At 36.6% G+C, this 12,874-nt stretch overlaps 1 protein-coding gene across 11 annotated transcripts in view; it reads right to left on the bottom strand.

Moving 5' to 3' along the window:
• Positions 1-37: 37 nt before the first annotated feature.
• HECTD1 (HECT domain E3 ubiquitin protein ligase 1) overlaps positions 38-12,874 on the bottom strand; it is a 62,647-nt gene continuing 49,810 nt past the window's right edge. For 8 of the 11 annotated variants that reach the window (XM_071746172.1, XM_071746176.1, XM_071746170.1 and 5 more), the window contains 14 exons: positions 12,252-12,474; positions 9,713-9,767; positions 9,293-9,475; positions 8,758-8,968; positions 8,589-8,674; positions 7,432-7,559; positions 5,834-6,035; positions 5,552-5,689; positions 4,695-5,302; positions 3,502-3,580; positions 3,297-3,390; positions 2,807-2,957; positions 1,412-1,556; positions 38-999 (listed from right to left, as the gene is read on the bottom strand). In XM_071746172.1, the coding sequence (XP_071602273.1) occupies positions 862-999; positions 1,412-1,556; positions 2,807-2,957; positions 3,297-3,390; positions 3,502-3,580; positions 4,695-5,302; positions 5,552-5,689; positions 5,834-6,035; positions 7,432-7,559; positions 8,589-8,674; positions 8,758-8,968; positions 9,293-9,475; positions 9,713-9,767; positions 12,252-12,474 (2,441 nt within the window). In that variant the 3' untranslated portion in view covers positions 38-861. The remainder of the gene's footprint in view (positions 1,000-1,411; positions 1,557-2,806; positions 2,958-3,296; positions 3,391-3,501; positions 3,581-4,694; positions 5,303-5,551; positions 5,690-5,833; positions 6,036-7,431; positions 7,560-8,588; positions 8,675-8,757; positions 8,969-9,292; positions 9,476-9,712; positions 9,768-12,251; positions 12,475-12,874) is intronic. The other 3 variants (XM_071746179.1, XM_071746175.1, XM_071746181.1) reach the window with 1 other exon arrangement.

The raw sequence follows: 12,874 nt of genomic DNA, 5'->3' as shown, positions 1-12,874 counted from the left end.
ACAAAAGAAGTATTAATGAAGTACTCAGAGGAGACAGTTTTATATGTTGCAAACATTTTAATGATTACTTTTGAGCTTACACATTGGGTGGTTTTTTTTAAACTCCAAACTGCAACAAGTTAAATAAATGTTTATAATATACAAAGAAAATACAACCAAAAGTAAAACTTGCTTTAAGTGTGCCTTGCACTAGGAACCAGTGTTTAATAGCTTTATTGTTGAGCTGCACAAACACACTTAAGGATTTGATCTTTATAGCTGGGCATTTGAGAAATCAAAATATATTCCCACTTAAAAGAAAAAAAAAAAAAAAAAAAAGAAAAAAAAAAGGTTGTGCATGATTATATGCAAAAACCCACTAAAATACTCCAATAGTGCAGGCACCATTAAAAAAGAAAAAGCTGGAGATGCCCATTAAGTTTTAAGGAAGCAAGTTTCTGACCAGTTAGCTTAAAGCCAGCAAAACAGGGATCAGTGATGGCAACTGTAGTGTACAAGGTATTAAATGACAAACTTTACACAAATACACTGTTAGAAATTTGTATCAGTGAACACTGAAAATCTGATGATCTGTTCTTTGGAACAGTCAAACAGAACCACCTTAATTTCCAGTTGTGCAAGCCCTTGAAGCATCACACAGTGTTCTGTGCCAATTTCTTGCTGGCTGTGTAGTTACAAGAATTTATTTTGTCATTAGCAGCTAACAAACTTATTCCACATGTTCCTAAAGCCTCACAGGTGAAAAAAAAGGCAAGTCTCATCAGAGCACAGCGTGGAGATCATATTTTTTGCACACAAAACACAAGAGGCTTCGCTAGTATCAAAAAACACTTTCTCATGTCCCATATTGCAGTCAGTGGCTCAGTTGAGGTGGAAGCCTTTCTCCATGGTAGCAGCTAGCAGGCGCTCTCTCATAATCTCCTCAGAAGAATACTCAGGCAGCTTTAGATAATGCACACACGTATTCACAGATGGATAACTTGCATCTGTAGCATCAACCTGAGGAAAAGAAAGAATGTTTTTTACTGCAGATGTTCACAGCGTTTGATGTGGAAGTTAGAAGTTGTAAGATCCTTGAATTTGTGACATGCACTGCATACATAGCACCAGATGCCAAGAAACAGGAGCATAAGGAGGACCTGCACAATGATTCTTTTATATTCAAAAGAGAGAGCAGGCCTCGCACAGAGGTTAGTACTAAAAGCTTAACATAGTGTCATAAATTAAAAACAAATATACAAAATTAAAACAAGCAAAACATCTTCCACAAAACCCAAAACAAGCAACCACCCCCCTCTACCCACCCCTATCCCCCCTAAGGAAACACCCCCCCAAAAAAAAAAGTCAGCATTACTTCTTACTGTAGCAACCCAAGCCACCTGGTTTGAGGAACAACCTGAAGAAGCCGTACCTTGCGTACAACAGTGAGCCGGGGGTGTAGGTTTGCCAGTCCTCCTGGTGGGAGTGTTGAACAACCAGTGGTGAACTGGAGAAACGCCTTCCTTTCATCCGAAGACATACCACACAGGACTCTCACAAATCGAAGGAATCCAGGGCTTAAAATAAATTACAGTCATCAATTACAATGACATTACAAGAGAGTGTTTCTTAGATTTCCCTTGAGTTGGTCCAATTATGATCTTTAGTTGTATGATACATACAACCAGTTGTATGACTCTGGTGCCTGTTCAATACAGAGTTAATAATAAAACAACATAAAACACTTAAAAATACTTCATCTCCTTGCTGGGTATTATACAGAAAAATGATGGTAAATATGACCTGTTCTCCATACTTTTCTTGGAGTGTTATTCAACTATCTTGTATATGAATGAGTAGAGAATAAGAGCTCAAATCTATAAGAACTCAACTGACTATAATCCTAAGACTTCTTCTGTACCACTTCTGCAGTACAATGCCACTTCACTTTATGTAGTATTTCATTTCTATCCTGTTAAAAGACCCTCAGGAGAAAAAAAAGAAACCAAACAACCAACCAAAAAACCCCACAAACCAAAACAAAACCAGGAAAAACGTAACTGACTACAATAGATTTTCAAGGAATCCTCCAGATAACACTGCTTTCATCCATACCAGCCCAGGGAATGATGGGGAAGAGAGGGCATGAAGAAAACACAGCTTGCTGAAACACACCCTCAGGTATCAAGCACTGTAATCTCAGCTGCATCTCTGCATGCTGAGCAGGGTCAGTAGAAGAATTGCTCCACGCAGCATTTTAAGACTGATGAGGATCCTTCAGCATACTTACACTAACACAGTTCCAGAAGTAAGTGGTATGTTATTTCTAACAACACAACAAGCAACAAAAAACCCCAAACTGAAACTCCAAAACATCAAAACTACCTCCTGACCATCAGTTGCCAGTTTATTTTTTCCTTCTGTTTTTTTTTTTTTAACGACACTTGAAGAAAGAGGTCATAAAATAAATGACAAATAAACAACTATACCAAACTGAACCAAAACTATAATCATGACCACAGATAAAAGTAAAAACTCTACAGCACTAGTTTTAAAAGCCTGTACTAGTTACCTGTCATTACATTTCCATGTTTTTCACATCTTAATTTTTTTTAAATCTTCTCTCATCATAAAATCATCAAGCACCTTCTAACCTATCTGTTGTAACATACATGGTTATTTCATGCAGTTTTAGGCAATCACTTGCTCTTCTCTTCAATGACCAATCCCATCCAATTTGGCATCTCCATCTAATGGACATTATGGATATTTTGCCACTTAACATATCTTTTAGCTACTGTTTTAAAATGACTCAAAAAGCATGTACCTATCTCGTGTATATCCCAGTTTAGGTTCAGTATAATTGATTATATCTTCAGCTGCCCAAGAAGGTGATTGATTTCCACAAAGAATCATCTGAACTTCTTCATGGCTGAAGGAACTCAGTTTCTCCATTGGGAAGACTCTATTGAAGCCATCTATAATTTACACAAGATAAAGTAATAAACATATGTAAAAAAGAAAATAATTATAAAATAAAGTCAGCATTTCAGTTAATCAAGCCAGAATCGATCAACAGTTTCTTGATTAGGGTAAATGGAACCCCTCCATGGTAAAAAATGGCATAGCTAATGCAAAAGTGTTATGAAATTAGTGTCCTATGTATTGCATTCATAACCTAACAGTTTGGTTCTGAAAGCCATGCTACCAACCACTTTAAACCAGCACACACCAAATGTCTATTAGTCCACCTAACTACATATATTATTACTATTATTTTACTAACAACATACATATTATGACATATTTAAAATTACCTCTGAATGCCTCCATCTGTTTTTGTATACCAGTATGCATGCAAAAGTCAAACATGAGATCTACATATTCCTCTGCATTATCCATTGTTACAGTCTGCAAAGACAACAGAGAAGTACTGTAAGAATTCACTTTGCACTATAGTCACTGCTGAGACAGTAAAAATTTAACTGCTGTCCAAATTGTAAAGGTAGGTGGTTTCCTTACCTCATCATCACCACCTGGCTTGAGATCCACAGCTGTAAACCCATATACTTTTGACGAAGGGCAAAACTGAAAATTTAGACTTCAAAATAGAAAGACACTTATTAACTGCAAGTCTGCTACTACTTTTGCGAATACAATAGATTTATAAACTAAACTACATGCCCCTGAAACCATCTCACTGCATTTCAAAACCCTTGCCTGTGGAAAACCATCTCACTGCATTTCAAAACCCTTGCCTGTGGACTATTTTGTATATATGTGAACAGTGGTACCACAGTACAGGACTACAGTTACTAATGCACTGCACAGATAATACGTATTTCAAATCTATGGTATGCACATGCATGTACTCACCCACTATTTATTTGAATTTTGACAACCCCTGAAAATTTCATAGGGTTTGCTTGCTATCTCAAAGTAGCTTCAAAGCTACTCAAACCATTTAATCCACAAACCCAGAAAATCCTTTATATCAATTTCCAGCACAAAGTTGCAGAGCCATTTACTATATTAAACATTTAGGCTCTTCAATGGTGCTACTTGCTTCTCTCCATAACAAGTCATGCTGAAGCCTGCAAAGCCATAAGCAATTACAGAAATCTGACTATACAATCCTTGTGGCACAACATAATTTTAGCAAACAACTCATATTATTAATAGTAGAAAAACTACTGCTGTTTCAAAAGAAGTAATTTTAAACTACAAAAGATGGCATCCTGACACAAGTTTACACAGACGAGTGCTTTTTAACATTTGCTAAAAGTTTAACGTGGATTCAAATACTGCACTGCATTCCCATTATCACAATCTGAAACTTCAGCCCATCCTCTTTAAAAGCTCTCACAAAAATATTTAAATTTCAGTAGTTATCATAGCAATGCAAGTACAGATTCACACTTTTCTAAAGGTCTTTACCAGTATTTGAGTGTCTCTAGAGTCATACAGCATTGCAGTGCAGTCACATTTATGTTTAAACATTAGGAAACTGAATAAGTAAGGAAAGAAAAACCCTCAAACTAAGGTAACAAGAATAGAGGTACAGATGGCAAACAATCTTGCTGCATCTCTAATGATTCCTTCTTGCAATTATACTGTTTAAAATTAAGAAATCTTCATTTTTAATTATGTGTGTTAACATTTGTCTGTAACACAACATTTTTTGCATATTTAAAAATAAATGCAAAAACTCTTACCCCAAATCCTCTATGCTAAGTGGAGGCCCTGAACCTGATGGATTCTTCAGCATTAATTCCTGTAACTTTGTGTTCTTTTCATCTTCTGACAGACTTTTGTTGCTTAAAATTTGACGCCTTTTAATTGCAAGGTCCTTAATTTCTTTTAGAAACCTAGCTCTATGTGGATTTACTAATTCGAAGTCTTCCCATGTTAAAATTCCATTAAACCAGGCAGGAGGTTTAGGTTTTGGTGGATCAAGAATAAATTCTGATTTGGAATCTTCTTCCAGACTTCCTACTGACAAGGAATCATGCCCTTCTTCTGTAGAAGCCTCTGACTGACTTTCAGTGCAGTGCAAGTCTCTGTCACCCCGTGATTCATATATCAACTTACTCATGTTACTTTTAATATCCCCCATACACATGAGTTTAAAGAAAGGCTTAGAAATAGGTAAATCCACAAGTCTATTGTCCTGAATGCATTTAGCCAAGAAAATTCCAAGGAAATGAAAGAGTTTGGTTATTCGTTCAAGTTCATCGCTATCTTGTGGGAATGGTGCTGTGAAGAGTCCACATGATCTCTGTACATAGTAGCCAGGGGGTTTCAATCCGCCACCAATATCAACCTGATTTAGGAGAGAAACACAAAAAAGTGATTCAGTTAAAGGTCAGTTTAATTATATATCTGTGCTGTTTAACGTAGTACACTCTACTTTGTTAAAAAGATAAACCGGTCAGAAAACAAGCTGCAGAGCAGCATAATCTTTCTTGACCATGAGTAGCTGCTCAGTAATCATCTGTTCTTCCCTTGCTGTACACCTAGCTCATTTTTCTTGTATGCAAGTACTCAGTTTTAAAAGCAAATTGAAATATACCTGACGAGACTCATCATCCGGGAAGTCGTCATCACAAAGCCAAGCTCCCAAATCTGTCCTCTGAAATTCTGCTGCCACCAATGCATAAAATTCCAAGGTAGGACCTAGACCTGTTCCTTCCTCCCCTAAAAACTCAACCTAGAAAAACACAAGGAATGTTAATGACAAAATAAAATCCTAGTGAGACATTCATTGTTGGTTATGGAACAGGATATTCAATATCCCAGCCAGCGCATTAGAAATAGCTATCTAACCTCGCTCTGCTAGGCAGATATGCTTTACCTCTAGAACAGATTTCCTGTCTGCATGAATCTGCATGACATTTTCTGCCCATTCCATCAAGGATTCACCTCGCGGAACTTTCACTCTTTCATGTTTGAGACGTCCAACTCTAAACTCTCCCGGGTCATCACGTCGCACTGTGCTCGTCGTCCTGGTTCGTTCAACAGTGGCTTCACGCCTGTTCTGTAGCCATACTATTGCTCTGGAAAGAAAAAACCAACAGACAAACAGCTGCTTAAAACTTTGATGTCTACCATCATGAAAACTTGAAAGTAGATGATAAGAAAATTATCTTTTTAACTACTAATTACTTCTATTTTGTTTAAGATTACATACCACAGTATTTCTGAGACAAATCTGAAATGCCCAAATAAATGTAACTACTAAAATACAAAGCAGCCAAAACTAAGTAATTTTTAATTACTATCAAGGGCCAGCCATAACTTTTGATGTAATAAATACTAACAATGAAAGGATACAATTCTTGATCTGAATTACTGCAGTTCTCATATTAAAGTGGAATGAACAGAGGGCAGCATTTACTGTAGTGCTTTTTAATCGCAGATGTTCAAAACTGTTTACAGCCACTTACTGAAACTTTCACTGTATATTGCAGTATGAGTTTTAAGAACTGTTTCCAATATTTAAGAGCTTAAGAATGCTCTTCGCTTACCAAGTAAATACCATGCAATGTTTCCTGAAGGATCTCTTTACAACACAGTTTTTCTAAAACATTACCTTTTTTCGAAATAAAAACAAAACAACGAACAACACATGATCCAGTTTTCTGGACCATTTTTTCAATTTTTCCATATTTTGAAGACTTAAACTGGTGTCTTGCAAGACAATAGCTTTCCTTCTCTTCCTTTCTTTTTAAATGCCTAATTTTACACTGTTACTGAAGCATTTCTAATGCATATTAAACACAAAAATAATTTTTACAAGTCACTGGCTACAGTTTTCTTGTAGCAAACAAACAAAAAGAAACAGCCGAGAAAACCCACAAAAACTTTCTTCCTTCTCATTATATAAAAATAAGATGGCAAAAAGGTGTATACTGTCTACTCTCAAGGTAATCACTGCTGCAATCAAAATATTAAGGATTTCTAAGTAACCAAACAACTCAGAGGGTAAGCTTAAACATTTTGATGTCTGGGTTTTTTACAGTTTCACTATGCAGCAAATACTAACTTTCAAAACAGCATCTATTTGTTAGCTTATGTCTATGTTGGTGAGATTTCAGTGAATTAAAAAATAAACAAACCAAATTAATAACAACAACAACCACCACCAAATCAAAAAGCACCAAACCACTGTTGGAACTGTAAGACTAAAATATATATACTTTAGTGTGTGTTTTAAAAAAAACATTTAATTCACTTTTTTTTCAGAACATTTTACTCTTGTTACTTACTCCTTAGTCCTTTGCAAATCAAATTGCCACATATGACATCCTAGGCTAGAGGCACACAAGGAAGTCTTTATAAAAAGTTGGAAAATGAAATTTCTTCAAAGGAATTTTCCTAAACCATTATATATTTTAAAAATATAAAAAACAGAAAGGTTTGTTTTTTGTTTTTTGTTTTTTTTTTTTTTACCTTGAAGCTCCAAATGCTGTGCATGTGAAGTACAACTGCCTTGTTTCAAATGGAATTAAGAAAGGACACTTGCTTGTTAGCTGCTCACACCAGTCTGGTAAAGCTCCACTTGCTAGTGCCAAGGGTTCCTGTAGTTTAATGCAAAGAAGTATAAAAAGAGAAGTTTAATATTAGACTCAAATAGTCCCAGCAAGTTCGTACCTAAGTACATAGAAACCAAATATATCCAAGCATAGTTTTCACTTATGCTTGAGCAAGTTTCTTTCTCCTTAGCAATTGCTACTTTCTTTTTATTTTTAGATGCAATGTACACCTATGCAGGTAGCAGACCTCTGGGATATGTACTACCCAAAGGACTGTGGGGAGATCCTAATACACAATGAGCTACAGAGAATTACTTCTGAGTTCTGCCCTAAAGTTATTAGATACTACCTCCTCAAAGCCCAAAAATTCTAAAAGACACTTAGTCGTAGTAAAGATTACTCCCACTGAACTATTACTATAGTCTCTTCTATAATACAAATATAATAAAAAAGATTGCAGATATTATTATTATTACAAAGATACTCAGGATGTCTGAACAGCCTTTAAAAGAACATGAAAAACTGAACTTTTTTTTTAATGAATAATTAGGGCAACCTAACTGTAATTAAAAAAAAACAAACATGCAAGAGCTGAGCAACTCAAGAATCACCATCTTTAAATCTTTGTTAAAGACAATGTAGTTCTACTAAAGAACTACATCTTAAACTTTTCCTTTCATCGCATCTAACTGACCTAGTACCAAGATAAGTTTTCTAAATGCCATTTTGAAAGCTTTATATAAATATATAAACAAAAGAATTTGTCAACCCTAAACAGAATTGCCATTTTTACAATATCATCAGGCAGACATAAGTACACTACATGGTAACATTGATGTTTGGTGAAGAAAGATACAATCCTATCACAACTTTTTTCTTGGTATATTTTTAGTCTTACTAGCCTCATCTTACAGAATTTACTTATCCAAAATATAAGGAAGTAAATATCATACAAAGCAATTCAAAAGTCAAAGGGCAAAAAAGTAAATTATTTCAGTCAAAGTAAAGAGAAGTCAAAGAGTCATAAAAAGAGTATTACATATACGAATTATATGTAAGACATTTATGTAATACCTCAATCTGCTGCAGAATCTTTGTAGTAATTTTTTTGCTTGTGAATTCATCTGGTGGAAAGTTAAACTGAGGATGCTCATCTCCTTCTGAAAATACCAAAGACAAAATTTTTCCTTATTTTTTTTTTTCTTTAAAACATTTAAGAAATTCTGCTAGACAGCAAACTTACCTTCTTGAGAAGTTCGTGCTGTGTAAGGGTCACTGGCAACTATATACAATATGCGAAGTAACTGCAGAACATCTTCTACTCCACAGGAGTTCTGCCCACTGCCAGCTTTGGCCTGAGGTTGTTCCTTTGCCAAACTAAGGATATCAGAATTTTGAAGAGTAGAAATGGCTCCCTGACTTAATCCAGATTTTGATCCATGTTCACAAAAATCCTGGGGGTTGGGGGGAGAAAGTTACTTGGAGTGCACAGTCCAAAAATATAAATTAATTGAAAAATCAGAATGGTTACTGTGATTAACCTCAACAGTTAAATTGTGGATGATTCAAATGCATTTATTTTACCATGGCTATATGTAACAAAAGACACTAAAAAATTTTTTTAAAAAAAGGAAATAAAAAAACCTCAACTTGCTATCAGCATGTGAACATTTAACTTTCCTATTCATGTCATGTCTTTTCTCCACGAGAATCTTTTAAGCTGCAAAACAAAGCACATAGCCATTCATAATAAAAAGAATTTGGATGCAGATGTATACCTTGTATGCAGCTATGAGCTGGGAACAATTTCTGTTTTTCCTAATACTTTTATTAGTGCCGGTTAATTTCCAGTGGCGCAGGAAAGCTGAGTCTGCATTCTTCTGCAGGTAGGTTATCAAGTCATTCTTTGGTAATTCGTCAGTGCCAAGGTACTGCTCCACATGCTCTACTGACCAGCAACCCTACAACAGGAACCACCAAATGTTGGCTTTTCCTGATTGTAAAGTCTTCACGATTTCACATGCATTACAAACTGTCTAGTTTTAAAGGAGCATGCATTTACAAATATACTCACAACCTTGAACTGAAAAAGGTTAGTTTTTTTTTAATGTGGCATTTCCAAAACTGCAGTAAGTTTTGTTTTGCTTTTGTTTAAACAGCCGTAATAACATACACAAAGGCACAGAAATAAGTCTTACCATTTTTCCACTTTCCTTTTCTTTATCAGAATCCTTCATTTCTCTGTACATGATTCTAGATATCAAAACAATGAGTTAATATTTCATACTCATAGTATATCCTCTAAATTTTGAAGTTATGCATTGACCTGCTAGACAGCAATGACACATAGATGTAAACCAGCAACAGGAGCTGTTCTTTGCTGCACAGAACATCTGGCACACCTTGATGCAGCAAAGCTCTTAAATGTACATTTAATTTTCATTATGTCAATGTTTACCTAGCAAATTATTTAATTTATGTTTCCATAAGTGAGGCTTGAGTAATCAAACAACCTCCATTGTGCAAATTTCCCAAACCAATTTCAGGTTCTTTACCTGTACTACCTGTTTGAAATTTTTAAATTCTAGAGTAGTTTGCTGCATAATAACTTAGGAGACACGTACTTTAGCAAGTATTTCTCATGTTTTCTAACAAGAAAACATTCTAGTTACAGCCTACAATTTTTGACACAAGACAACTCAGAAAATAGGTGCAGCACAGCTGAAATCTGAAATACAAAGTTAAAAAACCTGCAACTACCTTATTGCACTCTTGCTTTCATATAGCTTATTTTCATACATATATTTTCATATAGCTTTCTAGTATGACAGAAGTTACACTGATGTAAGTGTATGAAAAATATGCCAAACCACAGTCCTATGATTTCTGTCATTATAAAGTAAATAAGGTCAAATTAAGGTAGAGAGAATAGCTGAGTTTGAAAGGGACCTCTGGAGTCCTAGACCAACACCTCTGCTCAATGTTATGTTTTAATGGAAGTTCCTGTATTACAATTTGAGTAATTTTTTTAATATGCTCCATCTTCCTTACTTTTTCCCATCAGGTACTCATACACATTGGAAAGATCCCACAAGCCTTTCCTCCAGGCTAGACTCTCAGATTCCATTTGTATGATATGGGCTTTAAGCCCTTCAGCCATCTTAGTGGCTCTTTGCTAGGGGCAGTGGAGCACCCCTGTCTCTCTTAAACTGAGAAGCCCTGAACTGAACACAGCACTAGAGATGTGTCTCACCACAGCAGAGACTGCTGACCACCTTTGTTGCTAGGGTGCATAGCTGGCTTGGATGTCCACCTGCATTCTCTGGGCTTTTTCTTAAAAGCTGTTTTCTAGCCAGCTGGTCCCCAGTCTGCACTGACAGCTTTCTCACCAGCTGCTGCCCTCTGCATTTCCTTTTGTGAAATTTAATGAAGTTCCTGTGTCCCCATCTCTCCAGCCTGACGAGATCTCTCAGAATGGCAGCACAACTATGGTGCAACATTGACTCCTCCCAGTTTTGCCTTCAAGCTTGATGAGGGCCTGATCTGTCCCATTATACAGCACTGGACCCAGTATTGACCCTTGGAATACACCACTCATGACTGACTCCCAGATGGACTTCATACCAACAATCACAGCCATCTGAGCCTGGCAGTTCAGGCAGTTTTCAGTCAATAGTCTGAAATACTTCTAGCTCCTGCCTAGTGCCTGTCTAGTGAAGTATTGACTGCCTAATCAATGCTTCATGGGTTTGTCAGCAAGGGAGAAAGTGCTAAAAGCCTCGCTAAAGTTGAAAGAAATTGTATCTGCTGCTTTCTCCCCTTTCACTGAGCTAGTCATCATAGAAGGCTATCAGATGGGTTGAGAATAATTTCCTCTTCATAAATACATGCCACCTACTCCCACTCACATTCTTGTCCTTCATTGTTTGCAAATGGTTTCCAGGAAATCATTTGGAAATTATTTCCATCACCTTTGCAGGGATGAAAAGAGAGGGTGGCCAGTCTATAGTTCCCAACATCTTTCTTGTGTTTCTTTCCCTCCCCACCTCCAGTAGTCAGAAATTACTCAAAATCACTATGACCTTTCAAAGACAATCAAGAGTGGCCAGATCTTGAGGGCGCAACCCACTGGATCCCATGGACTTGTCTGTGCTCCACAACCTTTTGCTCTTCACTTCTCTCATCAGATTAAACTCCAGATGGGCTTTGGCTTTTCTAACAGCACACCCCAATACTGGATCAATGTCCCTATTCCCTGCACCAGTCACTTGACTATTCTTCCACCTCTTTTTATATTGTGAGTTCTGTTGGGAGTTTCTTCTTCACCCATGCAGATCTCCTACTGCCTCTGCCTGACTTCCCACACATTGAGAAAGATTGTTCTTGAGCCTGGCAGAAGTGATCCTTGAAACATCCATCATCTCTCCTGGATGGCTCTTGTCTAAATATTCCTGCATGATTCTTCCAAGCAGGTATCACAAAGACCTAATTATGCTCTCTTGATCAATTGCTTGACTTGTGAAATATTAACAAGCCAAAGTTGAGCATCAGAAGTTATGACTTTCTGGTTTGTAGTCACAGCACTAGTTTAAAAATGAGTAAGAATATCCAGAGGAAAATGGAAGCAAAATGGACTGTAGCATTGCTTCCGACAGAGAAGTAACAAAAACTTAACATTGCTTCACACCAATTTTCTGACACAGCTCTCTACACAGAGCAACAAAATTGTGAGCTTACGTGTATGTTGGCTCCCAGATACGTCTAAGTTTGTCAGATTTCACATTGCCATTACAGGAAAGCTGTAACAATTTCTGTACATAGTAGAAAATGGTAGATCGGAAGTTTATTAAGGGCAGTTCTACTTCTCGAGTTGTTCCAAGACCCGAAACTTTCAAGGTAAGTGCTAAACGTGGTGAAGGCATGCACTCAACCTCTTCCAAGAGTTCTGAATGAGGTGTACCTGTATTTGAAAAATCATTTGAGAAGCCATTAATACAAAATATATATTGCATGACAAGTTGGCTTAAACATTAATAAAGTGGCTGCACAGAGGCCAGAGAGATGATACTGAGCCATAACTGTGAGCTATATTCTAAGGTCTTGAACTGCAGCATTTTTCTATGCAAATAAAGCTAACAAGAATTTTTGAAAGCCCTATTGATCACGTTGTATTAAGTTGTTTCAGTTCATCAACATCATTGTCTTGTTTCATAACCTAATCCTACATATTCCTTTCTGTAATGGACACTGACTACTTCCACACTGATAAACAAGAATGAACTTAGAAAGATCAGGTGCTATGCTGCTGGTTGTACAGACTGCTCAGTCACTGTACCAGCTTCAACTTTGCCTCTGCTTTG

The sequence above is a fragment of the Heliangelus exortis genome, chromosome 5 (assembly GCF_036169615.1).
Source record: "Heliangelus exortis chromosome 5, bHelExo1.hap1, whole genome shotgun sequence".
Lineage (NCBI taxonomy): Eukaryota > Metazoa > Chordata > Aves > Apodiformes > Trochilidae > Heliangelus > Heliangelus exortis.
The sequence above is the reverse complement of the archived record's forward strand: the minus strand, read 5'-3'. Positions and strand labels throughout refer to the sequence as shown.